At 41.0% G+C, this 25,393-nt stretch overlaps 1 protein-coding gene across 2 annotated transcripts in view; it reads right to left on the bottom strand.

Annotated features, from left to right (window-relative positions):
* The window catches only part of KLHL29 (kelch like family member 29), a 414,714-nt gene that overhangs the window by 103,452 nt on the left and 285,869 nt on the right, over positions 1 to 25,393 (bottom strand). For both annotated transcript variants that reach the window (XM_083431604.1, XM_083431605.1), the window contains exon 6: positions 1,474 to 1,612. In XM_083431604.1, coding sequence (XP_083287730.1) covers positions 1,474 to 1,612 — 139 coding nt within the window. The remainder of the gene's footprint in view (positions 1 to 1,473; positions 1,613 to 25,393) is intronic.

A 25,393-nucleotide genomic window follows, 5' to 3' on the forward strand; every position in this document is an offset into this window, starting at 1 on the left:
GCTTCACAGCTAAAGTTAATGAAACCGCACGGCCAGTCAATTACTGGGTTTCTATAAACGGAGACTAAGACTTGCCTTCCCTGTAGATTACGCATCTTAACTCTGTGAGACGCATATAATGTAGCCTTAACTAGTAAGCGATAATGAGCAGACAGGAGACAGAGCGGCTGAAGCCAACTATCATTAGATTTGTGGAAGGGTGGGGTGGGGTGGGGGGAAACATGCCACCAGGCCAGCTTTTTATGAATATTTGATAAAGCAGTCAGCGCAATTATACGGCAGTTCTGTAATACCGGCACAATTAGAAAAACAAGCTTTAAAGCAAGAGGACATAGCACACTGAAAAGAAGATGCCACCAAACATGCCACCCTGGAATAAAATACAGTCGCTATTGTGTTAGTTGGCAACATTTAAATGCACAATTTGAAAGCAAGCACAATGTTCTGTTCTGTAATCCCCACCCACCCCAATGTCCCCCCCACTTTTTTTTTTGCACAGTCCAGGTTCAGAGTTTGGGAAAATACTGCAAGGCAAAAATACTGCAAGGCAAAAATCAGCAGCCACATTATTTTGTTGATGATTGAGAGAAATGTGGAAATTACTCTTGTGGGTTTCCCCCAATGTTGCTACACTGACTTATTAAACAACATAAAAATAGCAATTTATTTCTACGTTAATCTATAATGTAGACATTTTCTAAAAAACAAAAATCAAAAGTAATGGAAAATTAAAAAAAATAAAATCATGCAACCTTTAGAATCAACCAGCTAAAAACGGAGGGAGAAATTTGCAAAGGTGGAAACATGATCTAAGAAAGAAAGAAAACATCTTAACCACTATTCTCAACTAAATTTCTATTTCCAGGGGCGGAGAAAAAAAAGGTTTCTAGAAACTAAAATTTCCTTGGTCCTGTTTTCCTTTTAAAAAGGTATGAGTTGAATGCTGCCATTTAAAAGCATCTCCCAATATTTCTAATTTTTTGGCTTCCAAAAGCTAGAAAGCATTAGGTGCCCAGAATTTCATAGTGCTACGTAACTCCATCCTTGTTCGTATTAGAATTCAGCACCTTTCTATGATATGCATGTGGGTTACTACAGCCTGAAGGAAGAGTTAGTAGCATCTTTAAACTCCTGAACTAACATTTGTGTATTTTGGGATTGGCATCATTCATGACTTGGTTTGAGGTTAAAATGCTCCGTTGATAAGAACATTTCCCTCCAGCCAAAAATGTGCAACTAGTGGGATCGGGAATTCATACAGATCGGGTTATGTGTAACAAAGGAATCTAAGTGTTTCGTTAAAAAATAAATAAATAAAAAATACATTCAGAGTAAGTGGAAAGAATGGCTACTGGCTCTGTGACAGGAGAGTCAAATCTTCATAAACCTGAAAGAGAGGGAAGGGAAAAAAAAGCGACACAAATGCTCCCCTACAAAAGAACAGACCAGATCACAGCTGGAAGGAAGGCAAACCTTTTAATCAGGTCCTTGAAATACAAGCTGCAGGAAGCTAGAACATTTTGGTGGACTTCAAACTCTTTGCCTTCAACAATAATTTTCAGGTCTGTAAACTCTTTCGCTCTGCGTTGCTGGTTCAACTCCTTCAACATTTCTGCAGAACAGAGAAGACAGACAGTGCCAGGATTCCCATTAAGAGGTTTTTTTTTATTATTATTCTTTAGAAATAAATAAAAACAAAACAAAAAACAAAACAAGGAAAGTAGAGAAATTGGAAACGCTTGATATTCTTTGTTGGCAAGAATGGCTCAACGTTGACAGTCAAAGAAATCACAAACATAATACATATTATATAGGCAGATATATGTATATGCTTTATGCAAGCAAGAAACAGTAGGAAATAACTCAAAACCCTACATTTCAAAGAGAGGAAAAACCCACTTTCCTGCATCAATAAATTGGAAACACAAATAATACATTACCACGGTTTCTTTAAAAAATATTGTAAAAGGATGCAAGAACAAGTGCTTTATTATCTTCAAACATTAATGGTTTTTAAATGTACTGGAATTAATACTGAATAAAAACATGACACTTATGATGCAGTATGAACTTGACATGTTTCAAAGGAAAAAAATGCAAAGCTTGCAAAAATCCTTCTCTTAGGCATGCTATAGAAGTCCTTGAGCCTTACATTTAGCAAAATACAATTGCATTAAACCAGAATAACATTTATTCTAAAATCAACCTACCATCGGCAACCAGAAAGTTCTCAAATCAGGAGGGAACACTTCCTCACACATCGAACGTTTAATTAAAAACAACACCCCAAAAATTAATGCCTGCTTTTCAATACCTGCATTTGCATATATTTTTTAAACCTTGAGTTTTTAGAATTCGTTTATGGTAGCAATTCATTTCAACACAAATACACAACCACCTCTTAAGAGTCTTTATTTCTTGCAATAACTCACTTACCGTGCATAACCTCTTCAGGCTCTTACCTCCTTTATACTGGGAGAGCAAATCAGCAACGTGCCTTATTTGTGATCGTGAACATGATAAGCAACACCATGGCAAATTATTTCCTAAACTAACGTACCAGACTGGCTAGTAAAGTGGACAGAACACAGTTTTGGTAAAAGTGTATTTCAAATGACTTAGTCTGTTGATTTGGTATTTTGTCTACCATTCTTCATTTGCAATAGGCCAAGAGCTTTGTTTTCCTCAGGTACAACCACCTGTATAGTTCCATTTCCACAACCATCTTTCAAACCTTTTAATTGTTATTAATTCTCCTTAGTTGCAGTCAGTTTTTACTGCTCGACCAGGTATAAAAGCTAGCCTTACACCCGGAGTAGGGAACTTCTGGTCCTTTAGATGATGCCGGATTCCCAACTCCCATCAGCCCCAAATAGCATGGCCAATGGTGAGGGAAGCCGAGAGTTAGAATTCAGCAAGACCTGGTGTGGCGGTGGCCCAAAGGGCCACAATAAATGTGTACCCCCGGAAATCCTTGAGTGCGCTTCTAATAAACCAGTTATGGTAACCTGTTGCTTTATGAAACTGATGATTTTGCAAGTTGCCGCCCCCCACTGGGGCAGGAATACAGCTAAAATGTGAATCACAAAGATGCAAAGCTAGAACATAAATTGCTACATGGTGCAAATGGTTGCATGTAACACAGGTTCCCAACATGCACACTAACACAATGTAACAGCACGCAGTGGGAATCAAAGCTTAAGTCAACAGAAATTGGTGAGAATCAAACCTGAATCAGCATAAATTGCTAGTGCTTATTGTGCACGTGTATTAAACATAAAATGAGGTAATGATGTACATGATTGGTGAAAACTGAGATGCTTTGTTTGAAACTTTATAAATACCACTGACTGGACCACTGGGTGGGGTTGCGGTTTTGCAGAACTATCTGACTGTAACCTATTGCTTTGCAATAAACATTGGACTCCTAACTCCTCACGTTTCTGACTTTTATTATTGGTATAAACTCAGAAGATAAGCCATTGGCCACAAGCTCCCCATCCCTGACTTACATCTGTCATGTAAATGTAAACGGACCCAGAAAACCAGGCCAAAAAATTCATGCTTTGTTCGTAATCATGCCACTATCAAAACCATACTCTGCCAAACATTTACAGGGAAAAGAGCAGCAATTAAAAGCTACAACAACAAAAGCTTGCAAGCTTAACATATATTAATAATAATAATAATAATAATAATAATAATAATTTATTATTTGTACCCCGCCCATCTGGCTGGGTTTCCCCAGCCACTCTGGGCGGCTTCCATAGAAACAAAAAGTACAGTAAAATTGAAACAAAATAAACAAAACAAAACAAAAAAATTCCTTCGAGTAGCACCTTAGAAAGCTCATACCATTAACAAACTTAGTTGGTCTCTAAGGTGCTACTGGAAGGAAATTTTTTATTTTGTTTTGACTACGGCAGACCAACACGGCTACCTACCTGTAACTTAACATATATTGATACCATTCAAGTGATATCCCAAACCATGCCCAACCTAAACAACAACATTTTTTTCCAAGGCAAAACAGCTAAGTGTCAACTTGCATGTTTATGTCAATGTAACGGAATCACAATGGTCTCTGAAAGGCTAATTATTCTGCACTGAAATGGGTCAGTGTTCTCTGGAGAGCAAGCAGATCATTAGAGATGGTACGGAAATAACAGCAGGCCTGTGTCAGATCTATATCAGAGGAAAATAAACCACGGTGTCCTTTGGGTGCTATACAAGCAGCTATTTTTAAAGTATCCATTTGAGTTAAAATGCCGTAACGTGTCTCAAATACATATAAACTTAAAAGAAGGTGAGACAGGGTCAGATGGTGGGAAGCTTTGAAATCCCGGAGTAAATCAGAATTTAGAAGATTAAACTTTGCTTCAACAAGTTCAATTTAAAGATTTAGCTGGTCCTCACTATAAAGCATTATCACACATACAATTGTCCCACTGAGCAGTGGACATCACTTACTGCTGAGAAGTGGAATTAGTTGGCAGACGGAGAAAATAAGATTTTGAAAAACCAACAGGTGAAGGTGGAATAGTTAAAAACACACGTGTTGCTGCAAGGAGATGCTCTGGAAGCATTTCAGTTCACTATATATAACCTGAAAGTCTATTATTTTAAAGCAGAAACCGGAGCAGAGATCACTTAACATGCCATTCTTATTCCTGCCCACCACCAATTTGGCCAAACATGTAAACAGACCCTAGATGGGTTGCCTGCAAGGCCTCCAAGAAAGTAAGCAGTTTTTGCAATCTGGAAAATAGGTGAATCCTTCTATCATCCCATTCATGTGTACCAGATCAGGTGCTGATTAATACATGTGTTACAGCAGGGCACACCGTTAATGATTCTTCCTTCCTGTTCCTGGTACTTGTCACATCTGAAACAGAGCTTGTGTCCACACACTCATAAATGCTTGTGGTGAGATATGCAAGCAACTTCATATTGCTGTAGATTGTAGGGTGAGGAAAAGGGAGTAGCAATTCTTCAGATGTCATAACCAGGCACAGAGTACAAGAAGTGTGAGCCCCTTCCATACCTTACCTTACTCAGTGCCTACTTCCTATTTCCCATGAAGCAGCGCGGGAAAGGAAGAGCGGCGATTGGGTAAGCAGCAGGGTGGGAGGGGCCGGGGGCACCACAGAGCTAGGAATAGTAAAAGAGGACTTAATATGGAGTTAATTTTCTATGGTGCCGGGGAGGGGGGTGAGGAACAATAGGGATCTCTTAATCCAGGACTTTCCACGATAAAGACAGAATTTGTCGTTACTGAAGCGTGACAATGATTGTCTTGACACATTAGTGACAATTGGAGGGTATGATCCACAATGTATGAATCCACTTTAGTAGGGGTGCCACACATCCGGAAGTTCCCGGAAACATCCGAAATACTGTAGTCGGTAGCAGTGTCCGGGCGGAAATTGGAAAAATGTCCGGGAAAATCCAGATGTATGGTAGCCCATATCAGCAGTGCCTTTAAATTTTTTTTGCTGGTTTTCCATAAAAATAGCCCCAAAACAGCACTTTTTTTTTTGCGATTTTGCCAACAACTTTGGCAAAACAACAACAACAACAAAATGGCAACCCTAACTTTAGGCACAACTGACATTATTAGAATTCTCTATTATTTCCAGCCCCATAAATGTTTATCCAATCTCCGCTTAGGACCATTGCACGTGGCAATGTCTTAGGGTGGTTTTACTCAGAGGAGATCCACTGAAATCAACAGTCCTAGACAGTTTATTAATTTCAAAGGGTGTACTCTTGAGTAAAACTTAATACAGCCCTTGTTTTGTTTTGTTTTGTTTTGTTTTGTTTTGTTTTTACAAGCACGAAGCAGGGCGATTCCTATTGTAGATGCAGTCTTCAGTGAGGAGAAGCTTACCTCTTCACTGCTTGGGCCTGATTATGTTGGAAACACCACCCTGCAGCTAGAGCCTTAGAAAAGAAATTCCCACTAGTGTCAGAGGAAACTTGTCTCCAAACAATTCTAGCCCTTTGTGGGAAGGGTGGGAGATAGCACTGGAAAGTGAAGAAGTTAGCCTCCTCTCCCCATGAAATTCGCTTACAATAAGAATTAACTTTCACTGTGCCTATAGTTTAATTACCCCCAAACCAAGACATACCATGCATTAAATGTAACATGTATTCTGACCCTTAATAAGCAATTAAGAGAAGCCCACTAGCTTCCTTAGGAGTCAGCATGCTAAAACTTTAAACTTATTTCCCCCTCTGTCTGTGCCCCTACTGAACAGTTGTTCCCAGCCTTCATGACGGTGTCTTATAAAGTACTTTAAGGCTGTTGTCTGCTCTGCTTTTTCTCTAAGCTAAGAAACCCTATTCTTTCCTTACCTCATGTGTCATACATCCATCTAATCTCTTCAGCAGAAGTCAATTCCATTTATAACTGCCTTAAGAGCGGTGACCAAAATTAGGTACACTACTCCCAACAGAGAACTGAAATCCAGAGGAAACTTCAGGCCTTAAATCACCCTGAAGCTTTTGAAAATGCAAACGTATTAATACTTACAGGATTTGCCAACCACCATACAGCAATTTAACTAACAGATTCAAGAACAAAGCCAGGAAACCCAATGGCTAACCTTTTGACAATTCAGCAGCTAGCATTCTTCCCCAAGGAGAAATTAAGACACCAAAATGAAGAGCACAAAACAAATGATTCTTTAAGGTATTCACACAGCCCCTTATTCCTGCATTTGAATAGCAGGCTAAAGAATGGGAATTAACCAGGCTCTATATACTATGACCACTTTTGGCGAACTATGCATTTCATAGCATACAAACTATTCCTAGAAAAGTGTTTGCTACCTGTGTGAGCTGGCTGGTCCACAATGTCTGGGGGGTGGTGAAGGCTGATTAGATCCTTTCCTTTCCAGATGTTAAGGATTCTTATGATGCTTTCTGGATGTTCTATGTTCACTGCTTGGATACTCTGTGTATTCTGATGTCAAGACTGTGCCCCTCCAGAGAGACCACCCTTTGGATGCAGCCATATAATATCTGAGATAGTATGTCCACATATACAAGTGCCACTTTATGGTCGCACGGACTTTGGCCCACGCTTCAGCTACTTTACCTACACAAATCAGTGGGGGTATCTTAATTCATGGACACATTGGAACATACATTTCATCCTTCAGAACCAGTGTGGTGTTGTGGTTCGAGTGTCAGGCTAGGACCCAGGAGACCTGGGTTCAAATCCCCACTGAGCCATGAAGTTCACTGGGTAACTTTGGCCCAGTTAAAGGTAAAGGGACCCCTGACCATTAGGTCCAGTCGTGGACAACTCTGGGGTTGCGGTGCTCATCTCACTTTATTGGCCGAGGGAGCCAGCGTACAGCTTCCGGGTCATGTGGCCAGCATGACTAAGCCGCTTCTGGCGAACCAGAGCAGTGCATGGAAATGCCGTTTACCTTCCCACCGGAGCGGTACCTATTTATCTACTTGCACTTTGACGTGCTTTTGAACTGCTAGGTTGGCAGGAGCTGGGACCGAGCAATGGGAGCTCACCCTGTCATGGGGATTCGAACTGCCGACCTTCTGATCGGCAAGTCCTAGGCTCTGTGGTTTAACCCACAGCACCACCTGAATCCCAGTTGCTGCCTCTCAATCTAACTTACCTCACAGGGCGGCTGTGGGAATTAAATGAGATGGGGGAGCACCATGAACATCGCCTTGAGCTCTCTGGAGAAAAAGGCGGGATATAAATGCAACAAACAAACAAACAAACAAATCCTTCGCAGTATGTATCCATTGGGGTTTCTCCATATGGTGGTATCAGCCTATGACTATTCAAAGTGTGGTTTCACTTCAAACATAACTGACATTTCATAAAGAAGAAGAAGAGTTTGGATTTGATATCCCGCTTTATCACTACCTGAAGGAGTCTCAAAGCGGCTCACAAGCTCCTTTCCCTTCCTCCCCCACAACAAATACTCTGTGAGGTGAATGAGGCTGAGAGACTTCAGAGAAGTGTGACTGGCCCAAGGTCACCCAGCAGCTGAATGTGGAGGAGCGGAGACGCGAACCCGGTTCCCCAGATTACGAGTCTACCACTCTTAACCACTACACCACACTGGCTCTCTAAAGAACATCACTTCTTTCAACATACCCACACTCTCCCTCTCCTCCCTGCACCCAACATTTGTAGTAATGGTAATTAATGTTATTGCTGAAAGGAAACGTTTGCTTAACAAAATCACCTCAGGATTTGCTACATAATGGACATTTTGGAATACATCACATGGAAAATCCTACTGGGTATCACTACAGGAAGCTGTTATGTAGAATTACTGGGGAAAACAGAAAACCTATTTGAAAATTACAAAAGGTAACTAGCAGCTTCATGTTAAAGTCAATTAATCTGTCCCAGAATTCAATACACGCCAGTACATTCATCCTACCGTAGGAAGGAGGAGAGTGTGACAGAGAAAAAGGCCTGAAGTATTATTGTTATAATATTGGGGGGGGGGGGTATTGACCTGTCTCCCAACGAGTTGCAAGGTAGATTTCGGTAGAGTTCCTCTAGGGAAGGAATTCTAAAAGATAGAAAAGACCCTAGAATGGTAGGTGCATGTCCTCCAAAAGAGACATTGAGTTGAAATCAATAGCCAACATGGTGCTCTCCATATGTTGTTGCGCCAGAACCATCAACTAGAACCATCATCCCTGACTGCTGGCCATATTGGCTGAAGCTGATGAGAGTTGTAATCCAATGACATATAGACAGCACTACATATCCCTGCCTTAAACCATACCCTGAAAATTGCAACCACAACCACAACAACAAAAGGCTCTGCTTGCCATTTTGTACCAGCTGTAACCTCCAGACAATCCTCCAGAGTAGTCCCATGTCTAATGTACCCCACCAAGCAAAAGCAAATGTGTTATTTGCTTAGAGGTCTTTCCATTCTCTCCTCCCAGATCTCAGTAGCTCACAATAGTCTTCTCACTTATTTTGAATGATATGTCCCAACCAAGTTGAAAAGAAGTCAAAGGCTTACTGTACAACCCACAACACTAAAGTGATACAAGGGGCTCATCAGTAAGGTAAAAGGTAAAGGTAAAGGACCCCTGGATGGTTCAGTCCAGTCAAAGGCGACTATGGGGTTGCGGCACTCATCTCGCTTTTCAAGCTGAGGGAGCCGGCGTTTGTCCACAGACAGCTTTCCAGGTCATGTGGCCAACATGACTAAAACACTTCTGGGGCAACGGGACACTGTGATGGAAACCAGAGCATATGGAAATGCCATTTACCTTCCCGCCGCAGCGGTATCTATTTATCTACTCACGCTGGTATGCTTTTGAACTGCTAGGTTGGCAGGAGCTGGGACAGCATGATGGGAGCTCACTCCATTGTGGGGATTTGAACAGCTGACCTTACAATCGGCAAGCCCAAGAGGCTCGGTGGTTTAGACCACAGCACCACCTGCGTCCTTTACCTTCATCAGTACCAGTGTTCTGCTAGCTCTTGAAAATACACCTGTTTATATAAGCATTTCAATCATCTGCTCACTTGAATCTCCTGCTTTGTTATGCTGTTTTAATGGGTTATGCTGTTAATGGGTTAACCGGTAAGCCGTTTTATTAGGCTTGTTTTACTATGCACTTTAATTACAATTAGCTGTATTTTTATAATTGGTTTTATTTTTTGTCATTTTACTGTTGGACTTTATTTGTTCATGAACTGTCTTGGTATTTCTTCTTGAAATGGAAGGCATTATATACACACTAATATTTTTATATAGTTTTTATTGTATGATTTTGTTTTATTGCTGTAAACCACATTGATTATTTTTTTTAAAATGACATAACAGTATATGAATATTTTTTAATAAATAAAATAAAACAAAAATACCCCTATTAAAGTAACGGATATGAGGCATATGAACACATCACAAATATTAACATCAAAGCCAAGCACAACAAAATCCCAAGCAACCAGAAAAACGTGTCACTCAGCAACCACTGGAACCGAAGCTGAAAGCTTGTGTGAAAGCTTTCATGAGGAAAACTGAGCTATCTACTTCAGATGACAGATTTTGGGTGCCATCATTAAATGGAGGTGAGGCCAGGTGTCTGTTCTACTTCAGGCATAAAAACTCCAAAGATATAAAATACAATTTCTAAAAAACATTATGAAGAACTGTATTTTGCCACAACCCAACATTAAAATGCATTTTAATTGGTGCCAGAATGTATTCCAGTAATCAGTGTCGTGCAGTTACATCTCAAAGGACCTTTTCTATCCCCTCCAAAATACTGAATGTCATCTGCCCACATATTATATTAAATATTTTGATTGTCATTATCTACTAGTTTGCTCAACGTAAGTGATTTAAGAAATTCCCCTTTTAAAATTTAATGTACGGTAATCTCACTTTCCCTTGTGCACATGTTGCAGTGATCAGATGTTTCAGCCAGTTTCCACAGCCTTTTTTTAAAAAACTTGTTACCGTGTGTAATGCATTACTTTTTTTGCCAATTATGAGAGGGAATGGAAGAAGAGACAGCAAAAGGGCTAGGAACTTGAAAACCACATGGAGTTGGTGACGGAGGTCACAATGAAGGAAAGCAAGGCCGCTTCCCACGTTGGAAGCACCAAGTGTCCCTATTTTCCAGGGGTGTCCCTGATTTAGAGAAGTTGTCCCAGTTTCTGATTTTATCTCAGAATGTTCCACTTTTCTTTAAAGGTAAAGGGACCCCTGACCATTAGGTCCAGTCGTGACCGACTCTGGAGTTGCGGCGCTCATATCACTTTATTGGCTGAGGGAGCCGGTGTACAGCTTCTGGGTGATGTGGCCAGCATGACTAAGCCGCTTCTGGCGAACCAGAGCAGCGCACAGAAACACTGTTTACCTTCCCGCCGGAGCGATACCTATTTATCTACTTGCACTTTGACGTGCTTTCGAACTGCTAGGTTGGCAGGAGTAGGGACCGAGCAAAGGGAGCTCATCCCGTCGCGGGGATTCGAACTGCCGACCTTCTGATCGGCAAGTCCTAGGCTCTGTGGTTTAACCCACAGCGCCACCCGCATCACACTTTTCTTTAGGATGTCCCTGTTTTCATTGGATAAATGTAAGAGGGTATGGAGTTGCCTGAGCCTGGAGCCATCTGAAGGTTTTTTTTTTAATGTTTAATGTTTTATTAAGTTTTTATATATGTTGGAAGCTGTCCAGAGTGGCTGGGGCAACCCAGTAAGATGTGTAGGATAGTAAAATTATCATTATGGAATGAGACATCCCTATTTTCATCGGAGAAAGGTTGGGAGGGAATGGAAGCATATCCCACAATTTACAACGTTACTTGCTAGGTTAGATTTGCAATTCACTCAAGTCTATTACAACTAGAAATATTAAAAATGAGGAATCTCCCTCTTTAATGTGTATATTTACATCTTCTTGCTTTTAAACATATTCCTACCTGTGCATTATTGAACATAATGTTAATATTCAATGAATATATCTTAGAAAAAAGAAAACCAAAAGTAGAATAGCTGTTACTACTGTTTTTAGTATTTTACTGCTACTGAAATTGATGAATGATAGTTTCATTTTGTTGTCAGCTGCCTTGAGATTTTTTATGAGGTAATGCAGGGTATAAATGTTTTGAGTAAATAGTAGAGGACCAAACTGATTCCTATTAAGTCACGCAATTGTATCTGTTTTTCTGCAACAGGGAAACATGTCATGTAAGGAGCCAAACATCAGCCGGTATGATTCGAACAGGGAGTTGAAAGCACAGGCCTGTTCTTAGTCAATGTTTTCCTAAGCCCTCAAGCCAATAAACAAACACACAGAAAGCTGAGATTAAAGAGCAGTGACAAAATGTCCTAGTATTTATACATGCCACAGAGATTTATGTTATACAAAGCTACCATATTCCATGGTTGAAAATGACTCATTTGCCAGAACCACACGACCACCTCATGGGAGAAAGCAGGATCCACAGCCAGGTCGAGCATTTATAAAAACGCTGCTTGCGTTAACTGGCGTCTTTGTGCAGATGGATGATGCACTTGCTGTGATTTCTGGTGCTGTTGTTAGTGGCCCTTGTCACAGAAGCAAGCAAAAGGCATCGGAAATCTGATCTGAACTGGATATGGACGTTCCACCTGGCATAATACAGAATTGTCTTTTGGAGGGTGAAGAGGACGATTTAGCTCGCCAGACCCAGCAGGAGGAAAAGAAGAAACACCACAAAAAGGGCAGGGAGGTCACAGCGGACTCCTGAGACGAGACGAGAATGAATAATGAATGGCTGGGACTCCGCATTGACTGGAGAAATGCTACAGACGTATCATGCAGTCCTGTTAGATAGATCAGTGGGAAAATCCTCTTATTAGTGCCAGCCACGTATTTATTTCCAGTGCTTCCCAGAGCAGGATAGGGTCGCAGAAGCAGGCTGGTAGGATGGGAGCGATCTTAGATCCATCTTTGTCACTAGGGGACCAGATGACCTCAGAGGCTCTGGTTCCATGTTATCAGCTTGGGTTGGTAAGACAGCTGTTTCTGGACTGGCAGAGCTTTACTGTCTTCCACGGGCTAGTAACCCCCGACTGGATTACTGCAATGTGCTGGTTGGCCTGGCAGCTGCAGCTCATGCAAAATGCAGTGACTCAAGAGATCGCTGGGGCAGAATATTGCCAGCATATTACAATGCTGCTGGAAATAAATGGTAGTGGCTGTCAATTTGCTACTACGCTAAGTTCAAGGTGCTGACATCAGTGTACATAGGTTGCAACCAGGATACCTAAAATATTGGTCCATCCCTTATACCTCCTACTCTGTAGGAGTGGGCCTCCTGCAAATCTCATCTCATCATGATGTATATTCCCTATAATGTACCAATCAGGCCTTCAGTGTGGTAGCACCTACCCAATGGGACTCCATCTATGTATGAACATTATCAGACAGGTGCTGTCTCTGTTACCTTTACGGCACCTGTTGAAGACCATCCTTTTTCAATGAGCCTTTTAAAGTGGAGATTTTTTACCCTATCCTACATTAGACTTAAGTTTTTTAAAATATATTTTTCTTGTCAAAAAACCACTTTGGGATGTTCTATGGGAAGTGGTCAAACAAAATTATAGATATAGATACAGACAATTCGCTTTGAATACACTATTATTTAAGCTCCACGTTCTACAAACGCTGAGCAAGCCATCAAACTTGTTAATGAACTCAAATTTTCTGTCTTTGAATATCCTTTGTAATGACCAATGCCTATTTCATCTGCTGTACTTTAAGAGATGACATACTTCAAGAGACTAAAGCTTTCAAGGCTCGGGTGAATAGTGGGACGAAAGTTACTGAAGTGCTGGTAAAATTTCTTAAATGATCTCCTCTCATGGGTTAATGTTTGAATGAGTACTGAGAATTGTTGGTTACCTAGAATTACCCATTGTTTCTGCATGAGAACTTAAGATGGATAAAACCATGCTGCGGTGGAAGGCGTTAAACCATGTCTTCACTTCCCCTTTGAATACAATAATTAATCCAAAGTAATGTGACGCGGGTCACAAAGTAATAGGGACGCGGGTGGCGCTGTGGTCGAAACTACAGAGCCTAGGGCTTGCTGATCAGAAGGTTGGTGGTTTGAATCCCCGCGATGGGGTGAGCTCCCGTTGCTCTGTCCCATCTCCTGCCAACCTAGCAGTTCGAAAGCATGAAGTGCAAGTAGATAAATAGGTACCGCTCCAGCGGGAAGGTAAACGGCATTTCCATGCACTGCTCTGGTTCGCCAGAAGCGGCTTAGTCATGCTGGCCACATGACTCGGAAGCTGTATGCAGGCTCCCTCGGCCAGTAAAGTGAGATGAGTGCCGCAACCCCAGAGTCGTTCATGACTGGACCTAATGGTCAGGGGTCTCTTTACCTTTTAATGTGATCTAAGTCTAAAGTCAATGTCATAGTTGGCAGTACACAGACCAGAAGGCTTAGGGTTGAGCTCAGTGCCATGACATCATGAATATTCTTCTTCTGCCCCTACGTGCTGTTCTGGGGGTTATCTAGAAAGGGGAATAGAGGGAGGAAATCCCCATTATGCAAGCCAAAGTCCTTGCACAGGGTCTCTGCTGGTGGAGCTCATTAGGGACTCAGCTAGATTGGTAAACAAAAAGCGATTTGCGTTGTGTATGCAATATAACATTGTGCCACCAGATGGCGCTGTGGAGTACCATTTTCCTCTGCCTGTTTTCCCTGTTTAAATTTACAACGTGTTTAACTGAAACACTTCTTTGATGTGTCTAGATCCAGCCTAGGTGAAGCCTGCCCTTAGATAAAAATGGTCAGATGCATCTTGTGTGAAAACTGCATGCACTCTTCTTAAAGCATGTTTTACAAATGCATGTTGTCCAAAATGACCTTGAAATCATGTATTTATCTAGCATATTCTCCTTGTATCTTATCCAAAGTAGCATAGTACTTAATCTATCTGAATAGCCCAAGAATATCCAATATAACGTGTTGGGTTTGGAGGAAAACAAAAACAAACTTTTCTTAAGGTTTTTACATTGATTTGGAACATACATGGAACATAGACAGTGAATTCAGCTAACAAAATGCTTTGGGGGGGGGGAATTGCTACTGTATTTCATTTAATCTTATTTTTTTGTCTGGTGTTAAGACATAGAGTGAAAGGAATACAGCCACAAAGTCCAGTTTTAAGCAGAAACCTAATCCCGATTGCTTTAATTGCCAGAAGACAGGTCTGAAAAAATCTAAGAGATGCATTAGGGAAGGTTAAAATATTTATTACAGGATGATCTGGCAGGAATTCAAATTTATCCTAATTGCTTTCAGCAGAAAGCTAGCAGATAGCTTTTAGACCTTTTTGATCTCTTCATGTTGCATAAGGCAGATACTAAATGTTCTTGAGTTGTGCAAGTTTTGAATAAGCAGTATCCGTGGGGTGGAACTGAATGGCTAATCATCAGGGCTTCCTCTCAAATGTCAGCATTTGTTGAATGCTGACCCAGTCCGGTGAATCAAAACAAAGCACTAAATTTGATCTTGGAACGTATGGATTCGGCAAAGCCTTTTTAAATAACATTTTTTAAAGTAAATCACTAACACAGAGGAGCTTAGTGGAAAGTAATGAAATGCCATTTACACTTGCGCACTGCCTGTGGCCAGCTTTGGCTGTGTTGGTTTCAAGTCTTACATTGCAGTTTTATGTAAGTAAGTGTTGTAATAGCGGGCCCCATGTGCCTTTGTAACATCTTTCAACAGACAAATTAAGGTCTTTATCGGAAAGAGACAGAATATAGGGATGTATTTAGGATGAGCATGCATGTGTGAAGATGTGGAATCTACCGCAGAATCACCAAGGGAAGTTTCAGGCGTCAGGTTTTGTCTAAATATTATTAAGCTTTGTTGGTGATCATGTGAAGACTGCATGTTTAGTACACTCAAGTTGGACGCCGCTAGAACAAATGTCCTAGCAGTGATCAACAAAGGAAGACCAACCATTGCCAAGCCAAAGCAGCAAGGTAGCTTCAATCCCCCCAGAAAACAAGCAGCAATTTTGTGAGGTGTTTCTTATTTCACTTCCTCCTTTGCTATTAGCAAGCAATTTCCAAGCCAATAAATTTCAAGAGGCTGTGAAATCCACTGCCCTATTACTTCTGTGCCAAGGAACCTCTGTTTTAGTCATGGGCCCCTTCTAAGTAGCGACAGCTTTTTCTATTAAGTTTTTTCCCTGATGTTACTCATAGAAGCAAGCTGGTCCTTAAGGGGGGGGGAGAGGGGCGGGGGAAGAGGAGAAGAGAGAACACGGACTCAAATATATTGCACTTCTGTAATACGCTATATTGTTGTACCACTTTGCTAGCAATTCAAGCGCTTTTGGTATTCCTCATTTGACTTTTCAGAACCTGCGAGGAACGCGGCAGGATGCCCTTTCACAATGCAACGCATAGCAAGACTAATTCAAGACGTGTTTTCCCATCCCGTGGTGGAAACACCACCGATATTTCTCCACCGCCTTGCTGCTTTACAAAAACCTCTTTGGAATTCCTGAAGCATCCTACTTCCTGCCGGCTAAATCATATATAGAGTTTGCTTTTTATAACTGCTTTCAAAGTGGCTGTCATTATGCACCCAGCTGAAGCTCATGTATATAGACGTGGATGCAAGCACTTTCTCTTAATATGTGGAACTCAGTGGACACCAAAGAAAATGGCAATTCTTTTCATGGACTACAATGGGGTTTTAAAACGTCTGCATGGAAAACAGAAAAGAGGCAATTTCCAGTTCAAGGTACTATTTGCACGATGGCTTTTTAATTCCGCAAGCCATTCAAACAGTGCATGCCTCCTGAAGTGTTGCTTCCGAGACAACTCAGACATATGTTTTATGCCCTCCTCAAACAATACAATTCACGTGTTCTCCTCTTTGTATTTGTAGCTTATGCATTTATTTCCATGCTCTTCAGTGGTTGCTGTAAGGTTGTTTTTGACTATATACTGAATGTACGGTATGATTATGTGGAACGCACAGAATTTTATTGACGCAATACCAGGTGTCAGGAGGTGCCAAAGTTCTTACATCAAACTTCAACTGGTAAAACTTAAGAGAAGGTCTGGGCTGGGTGCAACAAGATTGTCCCTAAGTAAGTCAGTAACACCTTCTCAAATGCATTGATTTCAGAGGACCCTAGCAGGATTAATCACAAATCAAGTTCATTACCAACCAGAGGGCCCTAAAGTCTGTGTTAAGCCCTGAATGGCACTATTACTCACGAGCTGTCTTAGGCTAAAACCCTGAGCTGGCACTGGATGTATTGCCCCCCTGGGGGGGGCGGTAATGCCATCTACAAGAGAAGAGATGGCTGAAAACCTGCTACGAAATCACCCAAAGCAATTTCCTTATCTCACAGGAAGCAGTATTCCCTACCAGTGTGGTGTAGTGGATAAGAGTGGTAGATTCGTAATCTGGTAAACCGGGTTCACGTCTCCGCTTCTCCACATGCAGCTGCTGGGTGACCTTGGGCTAGTCACACTTCTCTGAAGTCTCTCAGCCCCACTCACCTCACAGGGTGAGAAAGGGAAAGGAGAATGTTAGCTGCTTTGAGAGTCCTTTGGGTAGTGATAAAGCGGGATATCAAATCCAAACTCTTCTCTTCTTCTTCTTCTTAGAGAAAGGGGCTAAATGGAATTTTTAATAAGCAGATGGATTTATATATGTACCCATTAAAACTGTAGCATTTAAAATCCATACATGTGTGTATGTGTAATTTAGCCGTATACAGCAGGAAGCATTGCTGCTTTGAAGTGAGACTATTTCCCTCTTCAATGCCATTTTTGTTTTCCTTTAAATGCCAGTCCACCGGCAATTTAAAATTCATGTATTTAAAAATGATTTAAATATTCAAATGAGAAGGTTCCTCACAACACATACACACACATTGCAGTAAGATATGCCAAGCCTTTGTCCCACTAGTTTAGCAAAACTGACACCAGCTTGTGAGTGTAGACAATGTGTTAATCAGACAGATTACCGAGAAAAGCAGGGAACAAATGCTGGTGCTTAGATTTTGCATGATGCAAAAGGTACTGTGCTTGGTGAAATTGAGAACAGGCTTGACTTCTTGCTACTGCAATATGTTCGAGGCTCAGCAATGCCAAAGTCGATGTGAAATGCTATCAAAACAAGATTAAGGGGAAAGCATTGTTTTGCTGATACTTTTAGGTACTTTGTTGTTCTGGGCGCTGCTGCTTTCAAGTCAGCTAAATATGGGATTTCTTCCTCCTCCCCCCCCTCCCCGACATTAGAAGTGTTAGATCTTTATTTCACAACTCCCACTTGTGTGCTTGTTATTTCCTCCTCACTGTTTTCCAAGGTAGTAATATACCACAGCAGAGCACAATTAGGATCATCTGGTACATTCCTCATGACATTAAACTGCTAAAAGGCTGAAACAGAATCTTGAGTAGGTTGAGAGAGAGATTATACCAAAAACCCCAGAACATATTAACACCAGAAGCACTGAATAAAAGCTGAATCTCATCATAGAAGCTGGGTGACGAGATGCAGGATGAGTTGCCTTCAGAACACATTGATGATGAAGCAGTCAGATGAACACTCACTCTGATCCAACTCTTTCTAATGGTACCTGCATTGTGTGTAGCTTTATAAAAACAGCAGGATACTACATGGTCTGAATTTTAGATAGTTCAACTAACTAAGGAAGGCCTCTGCAGGTTAGAATAGACAATGGGTTGAATCCAATGGTATCCATGTGTGGGTAGAATTGATTTCAGCTCATCTTATATGATTCTCTCTTCTTCTCCACCCTCTTCAGATTCCCCCCTCACCCCTAAAATCTGCTCAGGAGAAGAGAAGCTGCATGTGGGTGAACAGCAAGGAGAAGTCCTGTTGTACAATCAAAAATCTATACTTGTTTAGATTAGCCAGTGGTCTGATTTGACATAACAACTTGATAAATTCAAGCACTGGGTATGAAGCGATACCATGATTTTGAAGACAACTCTCTCTTCCTTCTCTTGTCCTTGAAACAACATTAACCACCTGACACATACTCTGAGCGGAAGAACCAGTTTTGCCTTGTTGAAGTGGGCTAATTCCAAGTACTTGGCTTCACTGCTTTGTGGATAGGCATGCAAATCACTTCTATAGGGTAATATTTACATTTGTTACAACTATAGCAGAAGTGGCAGGCACAGCGGGAGCTTTAGCAACAGAATGGGCAAGATAATACTTCAAGAAACCAGACAAAATTTCATGCAGACATCTGTACCATCTTGTTAAGTGATGCCAGGACTCACTGGATCTTGAATCTGTTTTCAATGCCTCGCCTTTGAGGCTAGTGAAACAATAATAAATATAATGCCTTTCTATGTGTGCAGTGTGTCGTTTCCTCATACCAAGTAACTACATTCAGCTCCAACACAGCTGAAATCGGAGAAAGGGTTCTGGAATGGGAGGATACAACTTCAACAAAACCCTAAGCCCTGATGCGACTCATTCAATACTGGATTGTTTCACTCTCTAGCATGGATCCTAAGGAACCCCAGACTGACCCTATTACTAGGGCAAGCACATACTAGGGATCTCTGGAAATTTTCAAAGATGAAAATGCACCTAACAGCAAGAAAACACACACAAAGAAATGGTTTCTTTTAAGGATTTGATGAGATAATTTTTGCCAGAACGATGTTCCTCAGGAGATAATTTATGGAGTGGTAAAGAGGTTGAGGTGAGGCTATCTGAGGATGTGGGAGATGCAATGCAAAAGCAAGAAAGGCTTTGCAAATTTGTAAGGAAGACAGTCGCACCAGCAAAAGAGCCAAATATATTGTAATGGTAGCATTGCAATGGTTCGTGTCTTTGTCATCCAAGGAAAAAAGGTGTCCCAATATTGACAGGGCTTCTTGAATGACATAAAAAAAGAAAGTTCTCAACTCCTTTGGAACTTCCTCAAAGAGACTACTTCTTCCCACAAAAAAAACCAGAATAGTAAATATGCAGCTGTGGCAGATGTTAGTGTATGAATATTTATATATCGAAAGGCCTGGCGGACATTCTGGGCTACCCCACTAGACACGTTAATATTTGAACAGATCAATCAAAGCCCCAGGTTCATGAGACAATGACAGGCACAGCCCCTCCCTTCCCTCTTAGTTGAAGAGGAGGTTCACATTCCAAACAGACTGACTAGCTTTAATGTACTCTGTACAAGAGCTTGAGTCTCCCAGGCTTTCTAAGATGAAGCACGATGTGTGTTAGAAAACCACAGCGTCAGACTTCTGGTGACAACAAAAGCAAAAAACTTTTTTTCCCCATGCAATGCTAATACCTATGGATAACTTACAAGAACAATCACTGTGGATTTAAAGCCTTTTTTAATAAAAGAAAAGAGGGGAGAAAAGAATACATTTGTAGAGAATTTCCTAGATATGGTGGTAAGTGTATGTTTGATGTATATAGGATTTGTTATGTGGACAACATTAAGAAGGATTTCAGACATTGGTGGTTGGTATGGATAATTGCCAAATAATGCTGGGTAATACAAATTGATCAATCCTGGCCCAAAACCAATACTGGCCTGATTGCACTGGCTGCCAATTAGCTTCCAGGCTCAATTCAAAGTGCTAGTTTTGATCTATAAAGCTCTAAAAGGCTCAGGACTGCAATACCTCAAGGATCACCTCTCCCCATATGAAATGATGCAGACCCTCTAATCTTCTTTGTGTCCCCTCTCTACTAGAGGTCCAGAGGCTGGCAACACAAGAACCTGGCCTTTTTTGCTGCGACTTCCTGTTTGCAGAATACTCTCCCCAGGCAAAAACTTTCCTCTATAACCAGGCCGTTGACCTTTAAGTATGTGTGGCCTTTTAGAAGTATGAGGGATTTTTTTTATGTACTTATTTCCCCTCTTGGTTTTAATATATCTACGTTGGGTTTATTGTCCGTTTCGTTGGTTGGTTGGTTGTAATTCACTTTTGGTTGCTCTGGGCAAGATCTGACTTTCAGAAGACATCAGAAGGCAGCACGTTTTTAATGTTTGATGTTTTACTGTGTTTGATGTTTAAATTTGTGGGAAGCCACCCAGAGTGGCTGGGGAAACATATAAACACCATCATCATCATTATTATTATCCTAACAAATTTATTAACTAAAATTAAAAAAAATAAAATCATTTGTACTTTTTATTGGTTAATAGGCATAGACCTCTTATCAGTTTTTATACCGTGGCTGGTCAACACAGGGAGACCTGACAGTGCATGAGATCCTGTTGTGGAGAGAGGTCTGTTCTGCATATCAACTCTGTGTGCATTTATTTTTGAAACCGTGTGATTTGCAGCTAGGAATGTAAGCAGGCACGGATTTCTGGCCCACCTCACATTTGCTACCTGCAGCACTGTTTCTGAGGGCTTCTGACAAAAACTACAGGCAATCCTCATTTTGCAAGGAGGTTCCATTCTGGATCCCCTTGTGTTCTGGCAGAGCGCCCTAGGCCCACTCTGCCCTTTTTATGACATTTTGGGGCTACTTCTGGGTTCAGTGCCGTTCAGAGCCAGTGTGGTGTAGTGGTTCAGAGCGGTAGACTCGTAATCTGGTGAACCAGGTTCGCGTCTCCGCTCCTCCGCTCCGCTCCTCCACATGCAGCTGCTGGGTGACCTTGGACCAGTCACACTTCTCTGAAGTCTCTCAGCCTCACTCACCTCAAGAGTGTTTGTTGTGAGGGAGGAAGGGAAAGGAGAATGTTAGCTGCTTTGAGACTCCTGAAGGGGAGTGAAAGGCGGGATATCAAATCCAAACTCTTCTTCTTCATGTATGTGCGATCAGGTGTAATTCGGCCGCGCCTAAATCAGGAGTTGCCTGTATGCTATTCATCTCACAGTTTGCTAAGGAAATTTTTTGCGTAATTAATCACATTATTCTACACCCTTCATTTCAGTGCAAAGGAAACAAAATGCAAATTAAGTGTTTGATGTACCATTATGCATCATGTGTGGACTGAAAACAACAGCAACAACAGTAAATACCAATTGTATTTGCTAGACTGATTTCCACTTCTGAACATGGAATTAATAAGTGAACATTGTCTATTTCCACTCCCATTTTCATTTTTGTCAAAATTTTCTGACATCCCTAGTTGCAGCTATTATAGTGACGTTAGAAAAGCAAACAAGTCACCCACCCATGTCTCTTCAACACAAAGACATTCAGAAGTGAATTTTATATTATTGTTATAAGTGGAAGGAAAAAAAAGAAAACTTCAGAGGTGGCTGCCGAGAAACCCTCTTTTTGATAGGGAGTACAAGGCTTCCATAGCTTTGGTTTCTTCTGCTTGCTTCAATCCACTAAGCAGTAATAATAACATCAGTCTTTCTACACATTAACAAGACATCTGACATTGAGAGGTGCTAATTCAGAGAGCTATCATATTACCTTTAGTTAGCACTGATGACAATTTCATGCTTGAGGTAAGCTGGTGATATTTATAAAACATTGGACAGTAAGCCTGCTCGGCACAATCTCTCGCTCCCTTTCTTGCCCCATCCTCAACGTCCTGTGGAATGTGTCCATTGGAGAGCGACAAAGGCAGTGAGTGCCCTAGAGAACAAATCCTATCAGGAGGCAACAGGGTAGTCATCTTCAAATACTTGTAAGGCTGTCAGGTGGCTGATGGAGCAAATGTGTTCAAATCACAAGAGATTTAGATGAAACATTAGGAAGTTCTTCATGATGGTACAAGCTATTGTACAGTGGAGCAGGCTTCTGTGGAAGGTGGTGGGCACCACATTGTTAAGAGGTTTGTAAACAAAGGTTATATGACCATCTACCAGAGCTTGGACTTCCTGCATCAGCGTCAGGGGGTTGGACAAGATACTTCCCAACTCAATAATTCTTCAGAGCAGTGGGTATTTATATACATTTCATGTTTTCTTCTCTTAGACAGATAGACCTTCCACCACCAGAACTGATATACACCCAAATGCCCTTGAACTCGGACGTTTTGGCTTCTGAATGCTGCAAATTTGGAAGTGATTGTTCTGGTTTGCCAATGTTCTTTTGGAACCCAAACGTCTGATGGAGCTTCCGTGGCATCTGATTGGCTGCGGGAGCTTCCTGCAGCCACTCAAAAGCTGTGATTTGGTTTTTGAACGTTTTGGAAGTCAAATGGACTTCCGGAACGGATTCCGTTCGACTTCCAAGGTATTACTATACTGTATACATTCGATCATTTGTTTACTACATGTATATCTTGCCATTTCTCCAAGAAACTCAAGGAAGCATGCATGGTTCTTTCCCTTCCATTTCACCCTTACAAACCTGTGAGGTTTATTAGGCTGAGGGGACAGGGCAGGGCTAGCCAAAGTCATTCAGTGAACTTTTGGAGTTCTGTATGCAAGGAGTTCTATCTGTCCCACAGATCTGCAGGCATATGTTATTCCCAATCCTCTGTCAGTAGAAGGTTACCCATTGGAGGTCCCTGGGCTAAATTCCAACCTCTGAGAGATGCAGCCTGGCCTGTCAGTTGCCATGCCTAAATCCATGAAATCAATGGGTGTACTCTGAGCATGACTTTATTGGATACAACATTCAGTGTTTCCTCATGTTTTGAACTTAACTTTTACTTCTTGTGAAGCAGCAGTACTGTATAACAAAAAAGATTTATTAACAGTTTATGTGGTAAGTAGGATGAAGCAAAAGTGAAAAGTTTTCAAATTAGATGGTTGCAAGCATGAGCAGAGATTGAGGTGCCAATTACAGAAGGGTTACATAATAACATACCTACATGCTGTTTTTATAATGAGGCAGTAAAAGCATTTTAGAGAATATATCAGTATCAGTTATTTTAATAAAGTTATCAGGGTGAAAGACGCAGGAATTGGCTTGTATTCACTTTGCTTTTGACATGGCAGTGGCAAAAAAATAAACTCATCTTAAATAAAGAAGGAAAAATGTATTTTACTTAATTATTCTGTGTTTGATAAGTATCTAGGCCTTTCGGTTTCAAAATCTCTGTTGAACTCTAATTCTGAAGAAACTGAATACCTGCTCTAATATATGTCCATTCAGTCTCCTCTCAGTGGCCACACAACCTCTAAAGCTGAAAAGAAATATGGAAATCCACAATCCCAGAAGGGGGAAAGTATAAGAGAAGTAAACTAAACATTATTTTAATAGGGGAATTAGCAACCATGCCTGGTTATTGTTTTAAAAATAAAATGCCAGGCACGAGAAGCTATTTTAATCAGGACCACAACACACAGAGTGGTGGGGTTGAGACTATATTCCCCAGTCACCACCCTGTCCCCCCAAAATTGCTCCTGCTGCAGCAGTTATCCTTCTAAAACAAGAGGAGAGGAGAGGAGAGAAAGAGCCTCTCATTGGCACAATTTGGAACATTTTTTTTCTACCACATGGGACAATTACTGTGATTCTGGAAATACTGGTCCTAATGAAAATTAGGAAGCTTTTTGCCTTATTCTTAACTAAAAACAAAACAAAGCATAGGGTCAGGAATCATGCAATTAAAGTAACATCTGACATGCAGGACTGAAGTAATAAAGCAACCTTCAGAAATTTATCTAGTTTATCATCTGGTTTCAATCACCTGAAAGCTGCAATTCTGAAACAGGCAAACAAATGCAGCCCAAATCCAGCAGATTATAATGAAACTCTTTGTTGCTAGACATTCATTTTATCTCCTCTGTCTCTAGCAACAGCCTCCACAAACACGAAGGAAGGCATTTTCAATTAGACCATAATCCTGACAGGCATTATGAAGCTTTTCATGGTCAGCAATTTTCATCTCTGTGTGTGTTTGTGTAAGTGTGTGTCTGTCTGTGTCAGAGAGAGAGACAGACAGGCATCCCACACTATATTAACTTTTGTTAGTTTTAAGCTCTGACAACACGTAAGCAACTGATGGGCGCCATGGTTCTGGCATTTAAATTTGAGCAATAGCCAAACGCAAACCACAAATTAAATGTTTCCTATCTCATTGATAGCATATTTAAAGAAAAATGAATCATTAAGAAGCAGTCAGACTTGGAAAACATTTTCCTCCCTGACATACAGTATGAGATTTAAAGCTATTATGCTTCTTTGTTGTGATGAAACTTACACAGTATAAAGTATTTCTCCCAGACAGCTGTAGAGAAAACAGAACATGGTGCTGCCATTGTTCTCTTAAGTTAGTGTTTCAGAGGAAACACTGGTCTGAAATGAAGGTGAATGAGACCTTTTTCATAGTGAAAATGGGAGTAGGTTTTATAGCAGAATGCCAATTTCAGTCTATTTGTCTTTTATAACAAGGGAACATCTCAAGAGAAATCTACTGAGTGTTTGCAGTATTTACATGCTGTGTTTGTCACTGCTGATACTACAGTTAATTGTTTAAAAGCATACACAAAAGTTCTGTTATTTTTAAGTACAGCCATTCAGATGAATGCAGTCACTGACGTTCACAATGCTTGATCATTGCCAGAAAGCAGTTGGTACCAAGAGCTATTTATTAATCACATCCACATAAATAACACTGAAGGCTATTAGGGCTGGCAAATCATTTCTCCATCCTAAAAAGCCATTGCAACATTTTCAGAAGCCTTAGAAATGAACTAGTCCTGAGAGTTAGTTGTGAAAAAATTAAAAACCTCCAGCCCAATCCTGTGCATAGCCCATCTCCTCTCTCTCTTCCTAAATCCAGATGCCCGCAACTTATCCTATAGGGCTTATCAAATTTTTAAACACGAATATTCTGATAAATATTCAATATTCTTTGCAGGTAAAATTCAGCATCTCCTCCTGCTTTGTGGAATCAAAGAGAATTTCGGTTTGGCAGGACAATGTGATGGGGGTCACTGGGACACAGCAGTGCCCTGCGTTTTCA

Source organism: Podarcis tiliguerta (assembly GCF_965153285.1).
Source record: "Podarcis tiliguerta genome assembly, chromosome: 3".
In the NCBI taxonomy this organism is placed as follows: domain Eukaryota; kingdom Metazoa; phylum Chordata; class Lepidosauria; order Squamata; family Lacertidae; genus Podarcis; species Podarcis tiliguerta.